This window comes from Hylobates moloch, unplaced genomic scaffold (assembly GCF_009828535.3).
Source record: "Hylobates moloch isolate HMO894 unplaced genomic scaffold, HMol_V3 SCAFFOLD_19, whole genome shotgun sequence".
NCBI classification, from domain to species: domain Eukaryota; kingdom Metazoa; phylum Chordata; class Mammalia; order Primates; family Hylobatidae; genus Hylobates; species Hylobates moloch.
Genome location: NW_026652294.1, coordinates 21,967,535 through 21,991,919, shown reverse-complemented (window position 1 = coordinate 21,991,919; position 24,385 = coordinate 21,967,535). Strand labels below are relative to the sequence as shown.

At 41.5% G+C, this 24,385-nt stretch overlaps 1 protein-coding gene across 1 annotated transcript in view; it reads left to right on the top strand.

The window, feature by feature from the left end:
• Positions 1–14,867, top strand: part of SLC25A17 (solute carrier family 25 member 17) — a 53,640-nt gene extending 38,773 nt beyond the window's left edge. The window contains exons 5-9 of the mRNA XM_032139181.2: positions 2,493–2,609; positions 4,238–4,383; positions 4,476–4,571; positions 7,259–7,341; positions 14,308–14,867. Coding sequence (XP_031995072.1) covers positions 2,493–2,609; positions 4,238–4,383; positions 4,476–4,571; positions 7,259–7,341; positions 14,308–14,455 — 590 coding nt within the window. The 3' untranslated portion in view covers positions 14,456–14,867. The remainder of the gene's footprint in view (positions 1–2,492; positions 2,610–4,237; positions 4,384–4,475; positions 4,572–7,258; positions 7,342–14,307) is intronic.
• The last annotated feature ends 9,518 nt before the right edge of the window (positions 14,868–24,385 follow it).

Below are 24,385 nucleotides of genomic sequence, written 5' to 3'. Positions count from 1 at the left end.
CTGGGTAAAAGAGCGAGACTCCATCTCAAAAAAAAAAAAAAAGAAGACTCTTTTTCTTTTTTCTTCTGTTTTTAATAAGGAGATGATGAAAGAGTTTTTTTTTTTTTTTTTTTTTTTTTTCTTTTTTTTTTTTTTAATAAGAAAAGGTCTCACTCTGTTGCCCAGCTCTGGAGTGCAGTGGCACGATCACAGCTCACTGCAGCCTCAACCTCCTGGGCTGAAGCGATCTTCCCACTTCAGCCTCTTGAGTAGCTGGAACCACAGGAGTGTGCCACCATGCCTGGCTAATTTTTATATTTTTTTTAGAGATGGAGTCTCCCTCTTTTGCCCAGGCTGCTATTGAACTCCTGGGCTCAAGTGATCCTCGCATATCAGCCTCTCAAAGTGCTGAGATTACAGGCATGAGCCACCACACTGGGTATGAAAGCAGAATTTTAAAGAATAGTTAGATCTTAGTCTTAGCTGCATTGCCTCCTAAGTGTTTTTGTATGTGCCTACCTCTTAAATGAAGAAAGTTTTTATTTCTGAAGAATTTATTTAACAGGCAACATATTTCACTTGTTTAGAAAGGTGGGTGCACTATACCTTTCTACAGTATCTATGGAAGCTTCTGATCGCTGGTCCTGAGCTCTCCTGTCCTCCTTTTCTCTTTTTTTTTTTTTTTTTTTGAGACGGAGTTTTGCTCTGTCGCCCAGGCTGGAGTGCAGTGGCGCAATCTCGGCTCACTGCAAGCTCCGCCTCCCGGGTTCACGCCATTCTCCTGCCTCAGCCTCTCCGAGTAGCTGGGACTACAGGCACCCGCCACCACGCCCGGCTAATTTTTTTCGTATTTTTAGTAGAGACGGGGTTTCACCTGGTCTCGATCTCCTGACCTCGTGATCCGCCCGCCTCGGCCTCCCGAAGTGCTGGGATTACAAGCATGAGCCACCGCGCCCGGCCACCTGTCCTCCTTTTCTCTTAAAACAAATGCAGTAGACTGCTCAATAGCACTTTCTAGTCTGATTTTTCTGGCTGTTGGTTTTTCTCTGTTAAGTGAAGTGTGCATTGCATTGAATAGGAATACATTCTAAAATCTAGGCAAATAGGAATGTGTTAATATCCTTCTATACTGGCCTCTGGGGCATGGGTGCTTTTGAAAAAATGAGACTAGCAAGAATCTGTAACTAAGGGTTTTTTAGATTATAGGCAATGCCTCCAGTGACAATGTATGAACATTTTAAGTTATAACTAAAGATGACTCCTTAATGTTATGTGAATCTATAAAAATATAACAAATACGACTGATAAAATTATTAGGTGATGTCTTTTATTTTGAGAAATGGGCTCTCATAATGCTCCTTAGAGATAGGCAGCAAAATATCTTTAACAACTGTATGCAACCAATGGAAAAATTGAATTTGAATCTCTTGGCTGTTTTGTCAAGTTTATCCTTGGTTAGACTATATTTCCTATATATAATATTTTGAGATACCTTAAATCAAAACTTTATTTCTTCAATTGTCTTTAAATGGATTTTAGTAAAAGACTTCTCTTCCTTAGGATTTTTTCTTTTGGTTCTTCAGATCTTGACTAGAGCCAGAAAGCTGGATGTGTGCTTTTTTACTGAGTTTGTTCATTGCTTCATTTGTTCCACTATTTATTTAGCAAATGTTTATAAAGTATATACCATGTGTCAGGCACATTGTTACAATTCTATCTGGTTTTTTTTTTTTAATCATTTCAGGACTGGTGAGGAATATTTTAATATCTCAAGATGGTGTTAAATTGGGATCATATGTTTTCAAAAAAGAAGCACCTGGCTCATTGTATTGTTCTACTCTGAGGCAACCTTGGGGGGCCAAGATCCCCATCCTTAAGCTTGTAAGGATCATGATGCTTGTGAAGCTGTTTCAGGTGTTTTGTGATACTTAACTGATGCTTGCTGCCTGCCTATCCTAATTCTCTAAGCAATGAGGAACTCTTCAATGAGCTTCTAGTCTCTGTTAAGGCAATTTTAAATGTCACCACGTTTCCCCCTCCTGTCACTCATTGTACCAGATCCATACTCACTTCAAACCATGTGAGCTACTTAAGTAAGAGTTGTAAATTGTGTGTTTTATCTGATATTGTCATGGACCTAGCATGTTAGCTATAAGCCACTCTCATCTCTAAAGCTGTTATGTTAAAATTATATTTAAAGCTATATCAAAATTGCTACTTTGAATGGTATATAAATTGGCGAATAGATTGCCTATTGTACAAATGAGGGAACTTGTTGCTCTTCATCTGGAGAAGTGCTGCCACCAGCCATTTTGCTATCAGCAAAGCTTCCAAATTGCTTCTAACAGTAGTGGCTTGTGTTGTACCCTGGCACAAAGAGACACCTTACCTTAGGTCTCCTAAGAGGTCAGTGACAGAGATATAAATGGAATATTGGTATGTAGCTTTAAAACAGCAAAGCTTAAAAGCTGACATTTTGCTTTCCCTTTTTCTCTCCATCTTTCTTGTTAAAGGAGTGGTTAACGTGTTGCTAACAACTCCACTCTGGGTGGTAAACACCAGACTGAAGCTGCAAGGGGCAAAATTTAGGAATGAAGACATTGTACCAACAAACTACAAAGGTATCATTGGTAAGTATCTCTTCACTGAATTCCTATTTAAGGGTTTTCTTCCTTCTTTGTATCTGGAATATGTTGCCACATAAAGCTACATAACATATCCTTTGCCCACTTTTTGATGGGTTTGTTTGATTTTTTTTCTTGTAAATTTGTTTAAGTTCTTTGTTGATTCTGGATATTAGACCTTTGTCAGATGGGTAGATTGTAAAAATTTTCTCCCATTCTGTACGTTGCCTATTCACTCTGATGGTAGTTTCTTTTGCTGTGCAGAAGCTCTTTAGTTTAATTAGATCCCATTTGTCTATTTTGGATTTGTTGCCATTGCTTTTACCTAATGTAAATGATGAGTTAATGGGTGCAGCAAACCAACATGGCACATGTATACATATGTAACAAACCTGCACATTGTGCACATGTACCCTAGAACTTAAAGTGTAATTAAAAAAAAAAAGCTGCATAACAGACAACCTCAAATCTCGGCCTCCATCAATAGCATTTTTTTTTAACACGTGTTTGTGGATTGACGTGGATTTGGCTCATCTAGGCTGACCCTAGCCTGACAGTCTCCGTTCACATGTCTCTCCTCTTTCTGGGACCAGCATAAGCATATTCTTCTCATTGTGATGGCAAAAGGTCAAGAGGACACACCGAATGGTATAAACACCTTTCAACCCTGTTGGCACCTCGTCTGCTGACATCCCAGTGGCCAAAGCACATCACGTAGCCAAGCCCAAGACAAGGGGTAGAGAAGTATGCTGCTCCCAAGGAGTATCAGTGGGAGGGGATGAATATTTTTGAAGAATAATCTGTACTTTTTTATTCTAGTGTTGTCTTTGGATAGACACCAGATTGGTATCTGATATCTTTGAACTTCTGCCTTTCAATAGTACTGCATTGCCAGGTTCTCCCTTCCCATACATCAATCTTTGTAGTGAAATAGTGGTTTTTAAAAGTCAAATCCTGTATAATAAATTCTAGGAAATGATCTTATCTTTTCTTGTGCTGGACTTTTTTGTGAAATATGTGGGCTCAGTTCACAGCTCTGTGTAATCCAGAATTCCCAGTGATGGTGATAATGACTTAGGAGAATTCGATCATCAAGAACAGTTGCCTGTGATTGAAGTTGGTCTCTCAATAACTTGGTGACTGTCAATGTCTGATTATCAAAAAGTAATTAACTGATAAACTTGTCCCCAAACTATCATTGCAAGAAAGAAATCTTTTTTTTTTTTGAAATGGAGTCTTGCTCTGTCACCCAGGCTGGAGTGCTGTGGCACAATCTTGGCTCACCGCAACCTCTGCCTCCTGGGTTCAAGCAATTCTCCTGCCTCAGCCTCCCAAGTAGCTGGGATTACAGGTACGCGCCACCATACCCAGCTAATTTTTGTATTTTTAGTAGAGACAGGGTTTCACCATGCTGGCCGGGCTGGTCTCGAACTCCTGACCTCGTGATCCACCCACCTCGGCCTCCCAAAGTGCTGGGACTACAGGCTTGAGCCATTGCAACCAGCTGCAAGAAGGAAATCTTTACAGAACCAGTATGGTTTGTGTTCTGGGTACATTTGAACAGAATTCATGTTGTCTTCTCTAGTTAGGGGATTGTGATCATGCTTTTCAAAAGTCCCTGATTTCTTGCTTAGATGCTTTTCATCAGATCATTCGAGATGAAGGAATCTCGGCTTTATGGAATGGCACATTTCCCTCATTGCTGTTGGTCTTCAATCCTGCCATCCAGTTCATGTTTTATGAGGGTTTAAAACGGCAGCTCTTAAAGAAACGGATGAAGGTAATCCCTGATTTTGAAAGCAGTAAAATAATTCTGTCTGACACCTTCTTGTTGGCTTGATTGATGTGGTTTGTTCTTCCTTTGCTCTCCAGCTTTCTTCCTTGGATGTGTTCATCATTGGTGCAGTAGCCAAAGCGATTGCCACCACGCTCACCTATCCCCTGCAGACGGTACAGTCAATTCTGAGGGTGAGTGCTGGGGTTCTCTTCGCATTTAGTCAAACAGCATTCGAATATATGTGGTCTCTTGATTTAAAACAATGTTAATAAAGCAATAAAGCAGTTAGTTGGTATACCAGAATATTCCCTATCTGTTTTTTTTTTCTTTTCTTTTCTTTTTTTGAGATAGGATCTCCCTCTGTCACCCAGGTTGGAGTACTGTGGTGCAACATGGGTCTCTATAGCCTCGACCTCCTAGGCTCAAGCAGTCCTCCTGCCTCAGCCGCCCAAGTAGCTGAGACTACAGGCATATACCACCTTGTCCAGCTAATTTAAAATTTTTTTTTGTGAAGATGAGGTCTCACCATATTTTCCAGGCTTGTCTCAAAGTCCTGGACTCAAGCGATCCTCCCACCTTGGCCTTCCAAAGTGCTGGGATTATAGGCATGAACCATTGTGCCTGGCCCCCATTTTTTCATTTGTTTGATATTCTGCTTAACTAGGCTGGCTGTCATTGGTTTAGAATGAAGTTTGCATTTGTAATTTCGTAGGTAACGTAATGTCTCAGAAAACACAAATATGGAGACAAGTTCCTTAAAGACCTCAGGAAAGCATAAGTTTGCTTCCTGCTCATTCAAGTTGATTGGTTTGGTGCCCCAGGGGGGATTATCCTTTACAAAGTCAGAGGTTAATTCCTTTAGTTCACTCAGGAGGAATGAATGATTTAGCTTTTCTGAAGCACTCTCAAACTTCTGTTTTTTAATTCATTCAGTTATTTATCCATTCAAATATTTACTAAATACCCACACAGTGGGAGGACCTGGGCATGCAGTGGTAAATAAAAGTCATAATCCCTGCCCTCATGGAGCTAGTGGAAGAGAGAATGAACAGGTAAACAAGCAAAATAAATAGGTAATTACAAATTGAAAAAAGAGCTATGAAGGAAATTATTTACTGGAGAGGGGCATGGTGGGGATCTTCTTAGATAGCATGATTGGAGGTGGGCTTTGAGAAGGAATATTTAAATCAAGATGCAAAGGAGGGTAAGGCCCTAGAGGGGCAGAGTGGAGGAAAGTGCATTCCAGGCAGGGGGAGCATGATGTGTGTATTAGTCCATTCTCATGCCACTCTAAAGGACTGCCTGAGACTGGGTAATTTATAAAGGAAAGAGGTTTAATTGACTCATATTTCAACATGGCTGGGGGGCCTCAGGAAACTTACAATCATGGTGGAAGGGGAAGCAAACATGTCCTTCTTCACATGGCGGCAGCAAGGACAAGTGCAGGGGGAACTCCTATAAAACCATCAGATCTCATGAGACTTAATCACTACCACAAGAACAGTATAGGGGAAGCCACCCCCATGATTCAGTTATCTCCACCTGGCCCTGCCCTTGACATGTGGGGATTATTACAATTCAAAGTGAGATTTGGGTGGGGACACAGCCAAACCATATCAATGTACTAAGAATTTGGTGCATCTTAGGGACTGAAAGAAGGCCTTTATGGCAGTAGAGTGGCTCAGGGTGAGATTGCAAGAGCAGCAGGGAAACTGTAGGTGAGGAATGTAGATTTTTATCCTCAGCATTTTAAGCTGAGAATATGTGATGGGAAGGGCTTTAAGCTGGGGAATATGTGCTGTGATTTACAATTGGAGAAGATTATTGTGGCTATTATGTGGTGAATTGGTCAGAAAGCTAAGAGAGAAAGCCAGGGGCAATCTAGTAGGAGGCCATTTCAGTAATACAGGCAAGAAAGGATGGTGGCCTGGACCATGGTGGTGGCACTGGAGAGGAGAGGGGTAGGATGAGGACAGATTCAAGATCTGTTTTGGAGAAAAATTTCAAAAGGCTTGTTGCTAGATAAAATAGGAGTGGTAGTGAGAATATTCCAGTTCAGAAAAATTAGTACCTTATGTTAAAAGCATTTTTACTAATATATTATTTTAAAATTGGTACCTAATATAAGGAAATTCAGTAGCATCCTTATAAATGTATTTTAACACTTTTATAATGTAAACACATAATGTGAAGAGCTTAGACTGCAGAGGTTCTAAATGATTCGTTTCTTAGAATTTCCTAAAGAAGTGGAAGTTATTACCATCAATATCTAAATCATTATCCTGGGCATATTTTTTTCTTTTGAGGTATAATTTTCCCTGTACCTCTCTATAAAATGAAAATTATTATGCTTGCTTCATTGAAAAATTTTTCTTAGGCCAGACATGGTGGCTCATGCCTGTAATCCCAGAACTTCGGGAGGCCGAGGCGGGTGGATCATTTGAGGTCAAGAATTCGAGACCAGCCTGGCCAACATGGTGAAACCACATCTCTACTAAAAATACAAAAATTAGCCGGGCGTGGTGGTACATCATGTCTATAATCCCAACTACTCGGGAAGCTGAGGCAGGAGAATCACTTGAACCCGGGAGGCGGAGGTTGCAGTGAGCCATAATTGTGCCATTGCACTCCAGCCTGGGTGACAGAGTGAGAAGATGTCTCAACAAAAAAGGAAAAATTCTTCTTATTTTCACTTACTTGATTGAAATATTTCACTCAGTTGAAAAATACAGGATTAATGAAATCTATGGTACTAATTGGATAAATGTATTAATGTATGCTATAAGATACTGCTCCAACATAATATCCTCTCCAGGTAGAAATGAAGATTTTAAAAAGCAGCAACAGTACTTTTGTTTTTTTTTCCCTCTTTCCTCAGTTTGGGCGTCATAGACTAAACCCAGAAAACAGAACATTGGGAAGTCTTCGGAATATTCTCTATCTTCTTCACCAACGAGTAAGGTGAGCTTTGTAGATGCCTCACATTCCGTGCTCTCCTTCAGCAGCCATCTCTGCCAGGGAGGGGTTGCATTTCCCTCTCTCACACTAGTGCCTTGGTGATGGCAACCTCCAAAACCTTTCCCTTGCTTGCTGTGCTTAGACGTTTCCCATTTTAGGAGCCTGGTACAGTATGACAGCATTTTGGGAAATTATGGAAAAGTTCAGGTTCTTATTCTTTGTTAGTTACAAATATACAGAACTCCTTCAGAAAGAGAACCCTTCTATACTCCAATCACCCTGAGTGTGCTTTCATCAGTGGCATATCCTATGATGCCTTTTAGCAATATAACATCTGCCTATAGAATAGGAGTACTGGAGAAGGGAGGGGGCAGTGGAAAAAGTGATAATAGTGATGATGATGATGATGATGATGGCGGTGGTGGTGGTAAGGGTAGCTAACATTTTCAGTGGTTTGTTATGTGGCAGACACTGAGCTAGAGGCTACACATAGGTAATCTCAATCCTTTTTTTTTAAGACGGAGTCTTGCTCTGTTGCCCGGGCTGGAGTGCAGTGGCGCGATCTCCGCTCACTGCAAGCTCCGCCTCCTGGGTTAACACCATTCTCCTGCCTCAGCCTCCCAAGTAGCTGGGACTACAGGCGTCCGCTACCACGCCTGGCTAATTTTTTGTATTTTTTAGTAGAGATGGGGTTTCACTGTGTTTGCCAGGATGGTCTTGATCTCTTGACCTCGTGATCCGCCCTTCTTGGCCTCCCAAAGTGCTGGGATTACAGGCGTGAGCCACCGTGCCCGGGCTTCTCAATCCTAACAGTAGCTCTGTGAGTTAAGAACTATTGTCTTTTCCTGTTTCATTTAAAGAAACTGACACTTAGTGAAGTTAGATAAGTCAGGGACTTCCTTTGAAGCAAAAGCTCTTATAACTTTATTACTGTTCCTAGATATAAGATACTTTGAAAATAAATTTATTATTAAAATAAAATATGCAGCCAGTCAAAGTGGCTCATGCCTGTAATCCCAACACTTTGGGAGGCTGAGACAGGAGGATAGCTTGAGGCCAGGAGTTCAAGACCAGCCTGGGCAAAGTAGTGAGACCCTGTCTCTACAAAAAATATTTACAAAATTAGCCAAGCGTGTGGCACAAACCTGTAATCACAGCTACAAACAAGGCTGAGGCGGGAGATTCACTTGAGCCCGGCAGACTGAGGCTATACTGAGCTATGATGGCACCACTGTACCCTAGCCTGGGCTATAGAGGCAAGACCTTGTATCAAAAAAAAAAAAAAAAGAACATTCAAGGGACTAAAAGATAAAATTATTCTGGGCATAGTGGCTCACACCTATAATCCCAGCACTTTGGGAGGCCGAGGCAGGCAGATCGCTTTAGCTCAGAAGTTTGATACCGGCCTGGGCAACATAGTGAGACCCTGTCTCTACACAAATAAAAAATTAGCTAGGCATGCTGGTGCCTGCCTGTAGTCCCAGCTACCGAGGAGGCTGAGGTGGAAGGATTGCTTGAACTCAGGAGGTCGAGGCTGCAGTGAGCTGTGATTGTGCCACTGCACTCTAGCCTGAGCAACAGCGTGAGACCTTCTATCAAAAAATAAAATAAAAGACAAAGAATAGATAGGTATAAAGTAAAAAATAAAAACTCACTATATCAAGTATTGGGAGGGATGTTGGAGCAACCAGAACTTACTTTCTTATGCTGCTGGTGGAAATATAGAATGGTACAGCTGCTTTGGAAGGCAATTTGGCATTTTCTTTAAAAATTTATATATACCACACCTATTATAGGACCCAGCCATCTACTGCAGGGTATTTACCCAACAGAAATGAAAGCATATGTCTACACAAAAGCTTGTATACAAATGTTAATAATGACTTTTTTTTTAATTTTTGATTTTTGTGGGTACATAGTAGGTATATATTTTTGAGGTATGTGAGATGTTTTGATACAGGCATGCAAAGCATAATAATCACATCATGGAAAATGGGGTATCTGTCCTCTCAAACTTTTATTCTTTTTGTTACAAACAGTCCTATTATACTCTTTTAGTTATTTTCAAATGTACAATTAAATTATTATTGACTGTAGTCACCTGTTATGCTAGCAAATACTAGGTCTTATTCAAACTATCTATTTTTGTACCTATTAACCATCCCCACCTTCCCCCCGCCACTGCTCTTCCCAGTAGTCTCTGGTAACCATCCTTCTACTCTTTATCTCCATGAGTTCAATTGTTTTGATTTTTAGGTCCCTCAAATAAGTGAGAACATGCGATATTTGTCTTTCTGTGCCTGGTTTGTTTCACTTAGCAGAATGACCTCCAGTTCCATCCATGTTGTTACGTATGACAAGCTCTCATTCTTTTTGATGGCTGAATAGTACTGCATTTTGTATAAGTACTACATTTTCTTTATCCATTTATCTGTTGATGGACACGTAGGTTGCTTCCAAATTTAAGACATTATTTGTAAGAACCAAAAACTAGGGCCAGGCACAGTGGCTCACACCTGCAATCCCAGCCCTTTGGGAGGCCGAGGCAGACAGATCATGAGGTCAGGAGATCGAGACCATCCTGGGTAACACGGTGAAACCCCATCTCCACTAAAAATACAAAAAAAAAACAAAAAAAATTAGCCTGGTGTGGTGGTGGATGCCTCTAGTCCCAGCTGCTCAGGAGGCCGAGGCAGGAGAATGGCGTGAACTCGGGAGGCGGAGCTTGCAGTGAGCCTAGATGGCGCCACTGTACTCCAGCCTGGGCGACAGAGCGAGACTCTGACTCAAAAAAAAAAAAAAAAAGGAACCAAAAACGAGAAACAACCTGGCTGGGGTGCGGTGGCTCATGCCTGTAATCCCAGCACTTTGGGAGGCCTAGGCAGGCGTATTATTTGAGGTTAGGAGTTTGAGACCAGCCTGACCAACATGCTGAAACCTCGTCTCTGCTAAAAATAAAAAATAAAAATAAATTAGCCAGGTGTGGTGGCGCATGCCTGTAGTCCCAGCTACTCGGGAGGCTGAGTCAGGAGAATGGCTTGAACCCAGGAGGCAGAGGTTGCAGTGAGCCAAGATCTCGTCACTGCACTCCAGCCTGGGTGACAGAGTGAGACTCTGTCCCACTCGCCCCCCACCCCCTCCAAAGAAAAGAAAGAAATCGGACAAAAAAAAATTCATACTGTCTGATTTCATTTCTATAAAATTCTAGAAAATGCAGACTAATCTGTAGTAACAGAAAGCAGTCAGTGGTTATCAGGGCCAGTGTAGGCAGAGTGAGAAATGGTTATAGAAGGACATGAGGATACTTTTGGGGTAATAGATATGTTCACTGTCTTGAAGGTGAACTTATCAGGGTGGTGTCATGAGTATATACATGAGTCAAAACTTCTCAAATTGAAGTCAGTTAAACTTCAGTAAAAGCTGTAAGTACATGCATATGTAATCCCTATTTTTCTTTCTCTCCTTATTCCTTTTCCAAGAGGTGATCACTATTAACAGTTAAGTGTATATATTTCCAAAATATTATGTAAAATATATATTGCCAACATATCGATGCAGCTTGCCCTTTTTTAATCATCATCACTCCTTCATCAGAATTTTTTTTGGGATGGGGGACAAGGTCTCACTTCTGTCACCCAGGCTGGAGTGCAGTGGCGCAATCATGGCTCACTGCAGCCTCAACTTCCAGACCTCAGGTGATCCTCCCATCTCAGCCTCTCGAGCAGCTGGGACTACAGGTGCACGCCACCATGCCAGGCTAAATTTTTGTATTTTTAGTAGAGACAGAGTTTCACCATGTTGCCCAGGCTGGTCTCCAACTCCTGGGCTCAAGGGATCCACCTGCCTCAGCCTCCCAAAAGTGTTGGGATTACAGGCATAAGCCACCATGCCTGGCTACAACTTGCCTCTTTAATAAACTTAATATCTCAAACATTTCTTCACATCGAAATCTATAGACCTAATCTATTTTTTGTAGTGACTGCCTGGTTTCCTGTTATATAATATACCATGATTTATTTACCAGTACACTTATTGATGGATATTTTGGTTGTTTCCAGGTTTTTGCCTTTACAAACATTGCTGAATGAACAACCCATAAATTTAGCTCTGTATACCTGAGGGATTATAATTGTAGAGAAAATTACCTTAACCAATGAAATTACCTGGTTAAGGAGTTTGAACATGTGAAATTTTGATAGAGATTTCCAAATTGACCCCAAAAAAGTGATAATTTCTGTTTCTATCAGCATTGAGAGAATTAAGAAAGATGTAGTTAACAAGAAAGTTAAGAACATAGTGTCAAATGGAAATCTATGGGTTTATGTAATTTTCAAATCCATCGTGTTTTTACATGTTGTATCTGCTTTGGTTCTCATTCAGCCTTAAGGATGTGGAAGGGTGATTATATTCCCATTTTGCAGATTAGGAAATAGATTTAGAGAAAGAAAGTGACTTGCCCCAAATGAGATCAAGGCAGACTCAGATGTTCAAACTCAGATGCTCAAACTCAGATGCTCAGTAAGCACTCAGGAAGGATTGAATGAATGAAGAGCTTTCATTCTGTTCATTAGAATGTTCTTCAATGATGGAAATACCTGTACTGTCCAGTAGGGCTGCCACTAGTTATATGTGGCTGTTGAGCACTTGAAATGTGCCTAGTGCGACTAAGAAACTGACTTTATTTATTTATTTATTTATTTATTTTGAGACGGAGTCTCGCTCTGTCGCCCAGGCTGGAGTGCAGTGGCGCAATCTTGGCTCACTGCAAGCTCCGCCTCCCGGGTTCACGCCATTCTCCTGCCTCAGCCTCTCCGAGTAGCTGGGACTACAGGCGCCCGCCACCACGCCCGGCTAATTTTTTGTATTTTTTAGTAGAGATGGGGTTTCACCGTGGTCTCGGTCTCCTGACCTCGTGATCCGCCCGCCTCGGCCTCCCAAAGTGCTGGGATTACAAGCGTGAGCCACCGCACCCGGCGAAGCTGAGTTATTTTTGTTTTTATTTATTTTATTTTTTGAGACAGAGTTTCACTCTGTTGCCTAGGCTGGAGTGCAGTGGCATGATCTCGGCTCACTTCAACCTCTGCCTTCCAGGTTCAAGTGATTCTCCTGCCTCAGCCTCCTGAGCAGCTGGAACCACAAGGCATGCGCCACCACACCTGGCTAATTTTTGTATTTTTAGTAGAGACGGGGTTTCACCATGTTGGCCAGGCTGGTCTCGAACTCCCGACCTCAGTTGATCTGCCTGCCTCAGCCTCTCAAAGTGTTGGGATTACAGTCATGAGCCACCATGCCCAGCCTATTTTTTAAAAATTTTAGTTGCCACATATGGCTAGTGGCTGTGAGAATACATAATGTAGTATACCATACCAGGCCTCTCCAAACTTGTGTGTGATTAAAAATCACCTCAGGTGCTTGTAAAATGTAGGTTTGCCTCCTCTCTGGGTTGTGGCCTGGCAGTCTACATTTCTAAATAAACCCTGGTGATTCTGATGTGGCTGCACCTCACCTTGAGAAACACTGAGGTGGAGTTTCTTAGGTTTCTTGGGGTAACATAATTCAAGTTAGTAAAGGAACTAGAAATTCATGGGTCAAGTCTTTAAATCATTCCCCTTTATCACATGATTTTCCCCCAATTATAGGTTTTCACACAGCGTATATATAAGATGTAGTAATAGCTTCTGATGGGAACACTTGATTCATTTTAATATCTCCATCTGCATGCTGTAAATAGCCCTGGAGTTGCTGATGAACTAGCAGATAAGATTAATTCACTCTCAACAAATAGCTTTAGAGAGATCTTTTGCTCTGAACTCCCATTTTAGCCGAAACATTCTTCCCTGAGGTTAGATTCCTACAGGCTGGTTTCCAGGCTGGCATCCTCCTCCTCCTCATCTGGGAGCTTGTTAGAAATGCACATTCTTGGGCTGGGTACAGTGGCTCACGCCTGTAATCTCAACACTCTGGGAGGCTGAGGCTTGGAGGATCACGTGAACGTAGGAGTTGGAGACCAGCATGGGCAACATAGTGAGACCCTGTCTCTGTTAGTAAAAAGAAGAAACGCAAATTATTGAATTCTATCCCAAACTTAGTCAATCAGAAACTCTGGGAATTGATCCAGCAATGTATGTTGTAACAAGCCTTTCAGGTGATTTGGATGCCTGCTAAATTTGAAAACCACCAGGTTAGAGGAGGAAATGTATGGGAAGTTTGAGAATCAGGCGGCTTTTCATTTGTCTCTTTCTCTAGTTATATTGAGCTAAAATGGTCTAAACATATTGGCAGCTTTCCTGCCATTTAGGGACTAAGTTGAAATAACTGAATTAGCATTAAAGTTAAGATCCAAAAGTTCTTAGTTAGATCTCAGATTTTGCCATTAAGATGGTTTTAGGAGGTTTTAGGATCTGCATCCTCTCAGTGGGATATTGTCAACATTCTGCTAATTAATGGTGACTATAAAGACAAAGTATTAATGGTTCATAATACTAAACTTTCATCAGTTCCCAAATACCTTTAAAGATAAGAACTACTTTGACAGGCTGGGCGCGGTGGCTCATGCTTGTAATCCCAGCACTTTGGGAGGCCGAGGTGAGTGGATCACGAGGTCAAGAGATCGAGACCATCCTGGCCAACATGGTGAAACCCTGTCTTTACTAAATATATGAAACATTAGCCGGGCGTGGTGGCGGGCGCCTGTAGTGCCACCTACTCGGGAGGCTGAGGCAGGAGAATGGCATGAACCCAGGAGGCAGAGCTTGCAGTGAGCCGAGATCGCGCCACTGCACTCCAGCCTGGGGGACAGAGCGAGACTCCGTCTCAAAAAGAAAAAAAAAAAAAAAAGTACTTTGACAACAGAAGTCTGTGTTGAAATCTAAAACCTCCGTTGCTTGTTCTCATCAAAGTAGCTATCTAGGTAGCATGTTGTCTGATGCAGGAGCTGACTTCTGTTTTTTCAAACCTCTTTCCCTTTAGACGTTTTGGAATAATGGGACTCTACAAAGGCCTTGAAGCCAAACTGCTGCAGACAGTCCTCACTGCTGCTCTCATGTTCCTTGTTTATGAGAAACTGACAGCTGCCACCTTCACAGTTATGGGGCTGAAGCATGCACACAAACACTGAGACGCCTTCCCATGAAAAATCCCGAAGATGCTCAAGAGGGAGGTTTCCTCCTGAGTGAAGAGAAGTGATTCTCCTTTGACTCTGGCTCCTGCCACCACAAATGTTACCCTCATTGGCTTGAAAAGCATCCAAGGGTGAACAGGGAGTATGGCCAACTGAACCTGTTGTCACCTAATTGTCATGCTGGCTGGTTGGATTTTGGGGTGGCAGTTGGACTAATGTGAAAAAAACATTGCTGAGAACCTAAAAATGAAAGTTTGTGTTTATTGGTTTTCTTAAGAGAAATGGACTATTTTGCTCTCGTGTAATATTTTCTATTTAAATCTTTCTTAAATATACCAGCTGTTCTCTTTCCTTGAACTCTCCCCCAGGTTCTAGGACAAATTTAATAACATGTAGTTCTCCTCAAATACTTTTGTATGTCTCAGTGTTGGTGTTTTCCTCCCTAAAACTAACATCAGGGCTGTGCCACGAGCATGACTTGATTTTTGTTGGGCTTTTTTTTTTCCTGCTTAAGGAGAGGTGTCTTTTTAGGATATGAGCTATTTATTTTGTGAAATGAAAATTGTTCATCCCAAATGATTCTCTTATAAACTATTTGTAAATGTCACTTATTCATTAGTGTTTGACATAATTTTTAGAATATTTATTTTGAATCAATCCTTTCATTACGAAAGACTTGAAGTTTTGTGTCCATCCTCACAAGCCCTGGTCAGTCAAGTCCCAGTAAATGGTCAGCACAAAAAAGATATTCTTGAAAATTGCTCTTTATTAAGGTATTATGTTGAGTTTGCAACCAGATGGGAAAAATCACAAAAATGAGAAGAGGAACAGGTATCTTGTTGAGGTCTGGATATTATCTCCCTTTATAAACTTGGTGTAGGCTGTATATTTTGAAAATAAACATCGGGCTGAGGTTATTTCATTTGGAAACCGTCCTTAGAGTCCTATTGCTCAGTGTGGTCCATCAGATGGTAATACTGCCACAAGCTGAGAGTTTGCTGGGCACGCAACCCAGAGTTTCTGAATCCTGTTCCGTATTTTAACATTCCCAGGTGATTCACAGCCACATGAAAGTTCAGGAGACCATAGGACCCCTGACCCATGAGAAGAAGTGATTGGTTTCAATTGTAGACATCAAGATGAAGGTTTTTCTCAAAGGAAAGAGATAAATGTATTAAAACAACCTCTGAAAAATCTAGGAGTCCTATGTCATCTCTTGCTTTCACCTCACAGCACGTTGTTAAGGTGGTAGGGCTTTTATTATGCGGCCAGGAGTGGATTTAGATATCTCGACCCACTCAAGAAGCAAATTAACTTGACATTAGCAGAGCAGTTCTTTGGATTTCTCTGACTTCGTTTTTGTCCCTGTAACAAAATGGCGGGTTTTTCATTCGTAAGTCCGTGATTCAATCAGAGAGAGTAATAATAAAATACTTCATTATTAAGGATTTAGTTCAATTTTGAGAGTGGAAATTTCCTTCTCTTATTTCCTCTCTTTAGTCCCTGTGGTAATTTCAAAGTATATGATTGTTAAAGATCATTGTATTGTTCTAGCAAACAAAAATTAGCAGGAGCTAATAATCTGGGAAGAAGACTGAACATTCATCCCCTATTTAAGTCAGAGAATTGAAGACAGAATTGTTTTTACTATTTTTTAATTTTACTTTAAGGTTTTTGTGTGCCTGTGGCAGACCTTGAGTGGGAAGTACAAAATTATTCTGATTTCTGTATAGGAGAAGAATGATCATAAAGGTGTCATGTGTATTTTCATTATTGTTTTAATTATGCTGTTCCCTTTGGAACTTGAATTTTGAGCACAGAATATTGTGAGTTGGTCTGTTAGGATAATTTCCAATTCAAATTATATAGCTGTATTAGGTATTTATGATGTGAAATGTATTTGATGCTTCTCTTTTTCTGAGTTTATGAGGAAACAATTTAACATTGAGGGTTATTTTCCTTATGGAAATTTACAAACTCACTAGTTGAAACTAGTTAGTAACCCACCTAGTTTTGTAACCATTGGTTAATAATAAGTTGTTTGAGAAAACTAAAGAGCTAAAGTCTGTACTAGGGAAATGGGAATTTTTTGATACTTTGTGCAATTTCTCTAGAATATGAGGATTAAGAACCTTAGGGATTGTATTAGTGTCACGGCAGTAGAAAATTTAATTTCTGTAAGTATTTAATGTGTGTTTTGAAGTGGGCGCTGTAATATTTCTACCCTTGTCTGTTGTACAGTTAAGTATGAAATGCAGAAATAGATCTAGCATAAGAACATATTCAATGGGAGTTAGAAATCTTGGGTTTTATTCCCAGCTCTGTTGCTGACTAGCATTTTATGCCATCTCTTTGTAATTTGCTGTTTGATAAGTGGAGATAATACTACCCACTTCAGAGGATGTTTGAGAGCTAATGATGTCAGCCAGATCCCTTTATGACTGTGGAACAGGGAAGATCTGAGTGAAACTTTAGACAGTACCTAGATTTATATAGCAATTTCCCTTTTGAAAGCTTAAATACTTACCACACAGCCCATAAAACAGCATTTGCGTTTATTGAGAGAGAGGATGTGCCATCATGATTAATGAAAAATATCTTTTGAGTTTGAAAAGAAATTAATTTGCAGTGTTTGGATTGTATATATGGTGCTAAAAATAAATTAATTTACTTTATAAACCTTAAAAAAAATGAAAGCTTAAATACTTTCTCGTTTTATAATCCTAATATTTCTGTGAAATAGGTAGGGACAAGTAACAATATCCCCATTTAATTAACAAGGAAATTGAGAGAAAACTCTCAAACGACTTGCCTCTTTGGAAGCAGGACTAGAGTTTGAGTTTCCTTTAATCTAGTGTAATGATTAAGAGAATGGGTTCTGGAATTAGATAGACCTAGGTGCAAACTTGCCCTACTCCTTACCAGCTGTGGGAACAAAGCAATTACTGAACTTTTATGAAACTTGGTTTCCTCAATTATGAAATGGAGATTTTTTTTTTTGAGACGAAGTTTCGCTCTTGTTGCCCAGGCTGGAGTGCAATGGCACAATCTCGGCTCACCGCAACCTCCGCCTCCTGGGTTCAAGCAGTTCTCCTGCCTCAGCCTCCCGAGTAGCTGGGATTACAGGCATGCGCCACCATGCCCAGCTAATTTTGTATTTTTAGTAGAGACAGGGTTTCTCTATGTTGGTCAAGCTGGTCTCAAACTCCCAACCTCAGGTGATCCGCCCACCTTGGCCTCCCAAAGTGCTGGGATTACAGGTGTGAGCCACCACGCCCGGCGAAATGGAGATCTTGATAAACCTACCTCATAGGGTGATTGTGAGGATTAAATGAGATATACACGTAAGTCGCTTAGCACAGTACTTGCCACATGAGAAGAGCTAGATAAATGTTAGCAACAACTATTATGATATAATTGTTACTGGTTAGGGATATGGCTATTTGAATAGATGTATCTGTGATTTAGTGGAAGGCACTCTGGATTTTGAGCCAGACCTGGTCCCAGTTTTCATTCTGTCACTTTATTAGCATTTGTAGCTACAGACAAATCACTTGACCTTTTTGAGCTTCCAGGTCTTCATCTGTCAAGTAGAAATGATGACCTCTCAAAGCCGTTCTGATGATTAACAGCTGTAGATATGGGAGAGCATCTGGCACAGTATAGGGCATATCTATGTGCTTAAAAAAAGCTGTTTGAACCAAGCAAATGAACTAGGTGTTACTTTGGGGCAGCTTTTCCTCTTTCCGTTTGTTTTAATTGTGAACATTTCTTTTTTGGGAGCCTTCCTTTGTTGTATCTTTTCAAAAAAGAAGCCAAATCCAGTAATTTTATATTTTATTTAGTAGTGAAGTTTCCCAAACACATCAGTTAATCAGTAAAACATGAACTGGTTTAATGGCAACATCACTGACTGAGCTAGTGACTCACCTTGGCTCTTTTGAAAAGCTAAAGAATGGTGACTTGAGGAGCCAAATGCCAGACACCTAAGGAGAGCCCTTCTCTGGGCAAGTGAATTAGTTACTTGCCTGGCAGTGTGGAGTGTCACCAGAATACCCAACATACACAAAGCCTCATTTGTAGGATATTTATGAGAATAGCACTAAAAGTGGCTGACTGAGGCCAGGCACCAGGGCTCACGCCTGTAATCCCAGCATTTTGGGAGGCCAGAGCAGGAGGATCACTTGAGTCCAGGACTTCAAGACCAGCCTGGGCAACATAGTAAGACCTCGTCTCAATTACTTAAAAAAAAAAAATCAGCTGGGCACCACGACTCATGCGTGTTGTCCTAGCTTCTTGGGAGGCTGAGGTGAGAGGATCGCTTGAGCCCAGGAGGCGGAGGTTGCAGTGAACCGTGGTCGCACCACAACACTCCAGCCTGGGTGACAGAGCAAGAACCTATACCCCGCGCCCCCTACCCACCACAGAAAAGTGGCTGATTGAGACCCTGATTGTTTTGTTTTGTTTTGTTTTGTTTTGCCTTCATAGGAGCAGTGGGAGGGCTTTTATTACTATATAAATTGAAGGTTAGTGCTGATCTTTCTGGAACATACTTGTTGCCCCTGAAAAGTGTATTCAGTGGGCTTAATGAGCAAGAAAAAAAGTTTTCTAGGGGCTAAGTGGAGAAGAAGGAAAACTACTATTTAAAGACAGAGTGAAAAAGAAATTAGGAGATGGTATGAGAGTCAGGGAAAGGGAGAGACCAGTGCCTACCACAACACTCAAAGAGATGTTCAAAAAATGTGCGGCAAGTGTACATACTGGACAGTGAACTGTGGGACCCAGCAAATGGGTTCAGTCTGTAATGACATTGAAAAGGAAGGAGAACTCTGTCTGAAACTAGTTATAGAGCATGAGAGTGGGTACTGAAACTTCTATGCAAGAAATTGAATGCCCACTAAATGCTAGTCACAATTAATTTACATACATCTTTTTTTTTTTTTTTTTTTTTTTTTTTTTTTTGAGACAAAGTCTTGCTCTGTTGCCCAGGCTGGAGCGCAGTGGCTTGATCTCGGCTCACTGCAAGCTCCGCCTGCTGGGTTCAAGCCATTCTCCTGCCTCCACCTCCTGAGTAGCTGGGACTACAGGCGCCCGCCACCACGCCCGGCTAATTTATTTGTATTTTTAGTAGAGACAGGGCTTCACCATGTTAGCCAGGATGGTCTCGAGCTTGACTTCGTGATTCACCCGCCTCGGCCTCCCAACGTGCTGGGATTACAGGCTTGTGCCACCGCACCCGGCCTATATACATCTTGATATCCTTGCAACAACTCCAGCTTATGGGGTTTATTCCCATTAACAGGTGAAGTAGTTGAAGCTTAAAGGGTAATTTATCTACAGTCACACACCTCATGAATAGGGGTAGGGATTCCTAGTTGAGGCTGACTTTTTACCCTGCCATAGTACATTCTTCAGATGTCCTTAAAAGTAAGCCATCTAGGCTGGGTGCGGTGGCGCACACCTGTAATCCCAGCACTTTGGGAGGCCACGGCGGGTAGATCACCTGAGGTCAGGAGTTCAAGACCAGCCTAACCAACATGCTGAAACCCTGTCTCTAATAAAAATAGAAAAATTAGCTGGGTGTGGTGGCGGGCGCCTGTAATCCCAGCTACTTGGGAGGCTGAGGTGGGAGAATAGCTTGAACCCAGGAGGCAGAGGTTGCAGTGAGCCGAGATCGTGCCACTGCACTCCAGTGTGGGTGACAGAGCAAGACTCCGTCCCCCGCAAAAAAAAAGTAACCTTCATTTATTTCTTTGCTTTAATTGGAGTCACCAAAATGATCTACCCTAAGGGCACTGTTGATGTAATTGTGTCCCGTGCACCTCATTCTTGTTTTGCTGTGGTTTCTATAGAACCTGTTGGCAAATTGGATGGCCAGTCAAGTAGGTGGTTCCCTGTGTGGGTATCATATGGAGGACCTTCTTAAATTGCAAATTCCTATTCTAAGAATAATGTTCTATTCATTTAAGAAATCATTTTTGATTATCTGCCATATCCAAACACTATGCAAATTGCTGGGATTATACAGATGAATAATACTCAGTTTCTGCCCTCATGTATCTCATTGTCCAGCGTGGGAGTCAGACAAAAACAACTTAAAATTGTACCGCTGATGAGTTCTGATGAGAAATGTGCTGTAAATGTTCAGGAGTTGCTTTGAGAGCATGAGGAAGTGGGACCTAACTCTATTGAACTGTGGTGCCAGACGGTGACATTTGAACTAGAAATACACCAAGCAGTGGGTGGAGGACCTCGACAGGAAATAAGTAGCATATGCAAAGTAGGAAGAGGATGATACTTTATTATTTGTGCATTGGTTTGAATTAGATCGAGAAGCTTTCCAACCTGGACCTCTGGGTTGAACAAATAGTGAAGCGGAGGAGAAGAAACAGCATCAGGTCACAGAGGGCCTGCAACAAGGGAGGAGGAGTGATTAGGACCCCCATTCTACTTAGCAGTTATGTCTACATGTAGACTTGGGAAAGAAGATAAGGTGCTTGTACTCTAAGAATTTAAAATCTAGGCCAGGGGTCATGGTTCATGCCTGTGTGTAACCCCAGCACTTTGGGATGCCAAGGCTGGTGGATCACATGAGCCCAGGAGTTTGAGACCAGCTTGGCCAGCATGGCAAAACTCTGCCTCTACAAAAAATACAAAAATTAGCCAGCCATGGTAGTGCATGCCTATAGTCCCAGCTACTTGAGAAGCTGAGATGGGAGGAACATCTGAACCCAGGAGGCAGAGGTTGCAATGAGCCATGGTCGCACCACTGCACTCCAGCCTGGGTGACAGAACAAGACCCTGTCTCAAAAAAAAGAAAAGAAAAACAAACAAACAAAAAAACGGGCACGGTGGCTCACGTCTGTAATCCCAGCACTTTTGGAGGCCAAGGCCGGGTGATCACTTTAGGCCAGGAGTTTGAGACCAGCCTGGCCAACATGGAGAAACCCCATTTCTACTAAAAATACAAAAACTAGGCAGATTTGGTGGCAGGCACCTGTAATCCCAGCTACTCGGAAGGCTGAGGCAGGAGAATCACTGGAACCCAGGAGGCGGAGGCTGCAGTGAGATCATGCCACTGCACTCCAGCCTGGGTGACAGAGTGAGACTCTGTCTCAAAAAAAAAAATTAAGTCTAATTTTATTTCATTTATTTTTGTAGAGATGGGGTCTTACTATGTTGCCCAGGCTGGTCTCAAACTCCTGGACTGAAGCAGTCCTCCCACTTTGGCCTCCCAAAGTGCTGGGAGTACAGACATGAGCCACCATGACTGGCCCAAAATCTAATTTTAAATATACTTTAAAAATTAGACATAGGGCTAGGTGACAGAGTGAGACCCTGCCTCAAAAAAAAAAAAAAAAAAGAAGAATAATAATAATGAGACATAGCATTAATTGTTTCATTTTACCTTTATGAAGACTGACCAGAAAGAACAGTTTAGGCTTACTGTGAATTCTTGTTATTATCAAGGTCTGGACTTAGATTTATCTTGATTAATACAGAAATGTTTACTTGGAAACTAGTACAGAGACTAGATGAGGTTTCTTTTTCCCCTCCTAATTTGTGTGTGTGTGGCGGGGCGGGGGGGTGTAAAATACACATGACATACCATCTTAATCTTTTTTTTTTTTTTTGAGCCAGAGTTTCACTCGTTTCCCAGGCTGGAGTACAATGGCACGATCTCAGCTCACCGCAACCTCTGCCTCCTGGGTTCAAGCGATTCTCCTACCTCAGCCTCCCCAGTAGCTGGGATTACAAGCATGTGCAACCACACCCGGCTAATTTTGTATTTTTAGTAGAGACCAGGTTTCTCCATGTTGGTCAGGCTGGTCTTGAACTTCCAACCTTAGGCAACCCGCCCACCTCGGCCTCCCAAAGTGATGGGATTACGGGTGTGAGCCACCGTGCCCAGCCCCATCTTAACCATTTTTAAGTGTAGACTTCAGTAGCATTTAATATATTCATAATATTGTTCAACCAACAGCACCATTCATCCTAGAACTCTTCATCTTGTAAAACTGAAACTCTGTAAACAATAACTCCCCGCTCCCCACCTTCCCCTGTCCCCTGGCAGCCGCCATTCTAGTTTCTGTCTCCATGATTTTGACTACCGTAAGTACCTCATCTAAGTGGAATCATACAGTAATTGTCTAACTGTGACTGGCTTATTTCACGCAGCATAATGTTCTCGAGGTTTATCTATGTTGTAGCATAGGTCAGAATTTCCTTCCTTTTTGAGGTTGAATTCCATTGTATGTATATATCACATTTTGCTTCTCTATGGACATTTGGGTTGCTTCCACATTTTAGCTATTGTGAATAATGCTGCTATGCACATGAGTATACAAATACCTCTTTGAAACCTTGCTTTTAATTCTTTTGGATACATACCCAGAAGTAAAATTGCTGGATCATATGGTAATTCTATCTTTAATTTTTTTTTTTTTGTCTGAGACAGAGTCTTGCTCTGTCACCCAGGCTGGAGTGCAATGGTGCGATCTCAGCTCACTGCAGCCTCCACCTCCCTTGTTCAATCAATTCTCCTGCCTCAGCCTCCAAAGTAGCTGGGATTACAGGTGCCCGCCACCACACCTGGCTAATTTTGGTATTTTTAGTAGAGACAAGGTTTCACCATGTTGGCCAGGCTGGTCTCGAACTCCTGACCTCAGGTGATCCACCCACCTCAGCCTTCCAAAGTGCTGGGATTACAGGCATGAGCCACCGTGCCCAGCTCTGTTTTTAATTTTTTGAGGAATCACCATACTCTTCCATGGCAGCTGCACCATTTTACACTCCCACCAACAGTACACAAGGGTTCCAATTTCTCCACATCCTCATCAACACTTATTATTTTCTGCTTTTTTGATAGTAGCCATCGTAATGGGGTGTGCAGTGGTATCTCATTGTAGTTTTGATTTGCATTTCCCTAATGATTAGTGATAATGAGTATCTCTTCATTTGCTTATTGGCCATTTGTGTATCTTCTTTGGAGAAATGTCTATCCAAGTATCACTCCCTAGTATCACTCCCTAGTGAGCCAACTCAGAATTTAAAAAAAAAAAAAGTTTATTTGCCTGTTTTTGAATCAAGTGTGTTTTTGTTGTTGAGTTTTAGGAATTCTCTATTCTAGATATTAACCTCTTATCAGACATATGATTTGCAAATATTTTCTCCCATTCTATGGGTTGCCTTTTTGCTCTGTTGATAGTGTCTTTTGATGTATGCATCTTTAAATTTTCATGAAGTCCAACTTGTCTGTTTTTTGTTGTTTTTGCCTGCTACTTGGAAAGCTGAGATGGGAGAATATTGCTTGAACCCAATATTCTCCCGGAGGTTGCAGTGAGCGGAGATCACACCATTGCACTCCAGCCTGGGTGACAGTGAGACTCTATCTCAAAAAAAAAAAAAAGAAAGAAAAGAAACTAGTTGAGTTTTTATTTGAGTTCTTTATTTTGCATTTGTCAGTGTATTAAAAATTATAAAAGATTGGGTGCAGTGGCTCATGCCTATAGTCCCAGCACTTTGGGAGGCTGAGGGAGAAGGATCGCCTGAGCCCAGGAGTTTGACCAGCCTAAGGAACATAGCAAGACCTCATCTCTAGAAAAAAAAGAAAAAATTATCTGGGCGTGGCGGTGCGCACCTGCAATTCCAGCTACTCGGAAGGCTGAGATGGAAGGAAAGGCTGAGATGGAAGGATTGCTTGAGCCCAGGAGCCAGGAGGTGGAAGCTGCAGTGAGCCAAGATCATGTCACCACTCTGCAGCCTGGGTGACAAAGCAAGATACTACCTCAAAAAAAAAATATATATATATAAAATATGTATATATAAATTATATATACACATTTATATATAAATGTATTAAATATATATTATATATAAGGATAATATATAAATTATCCTTCACCTTAAGTCTTCACTGTTTTTAGA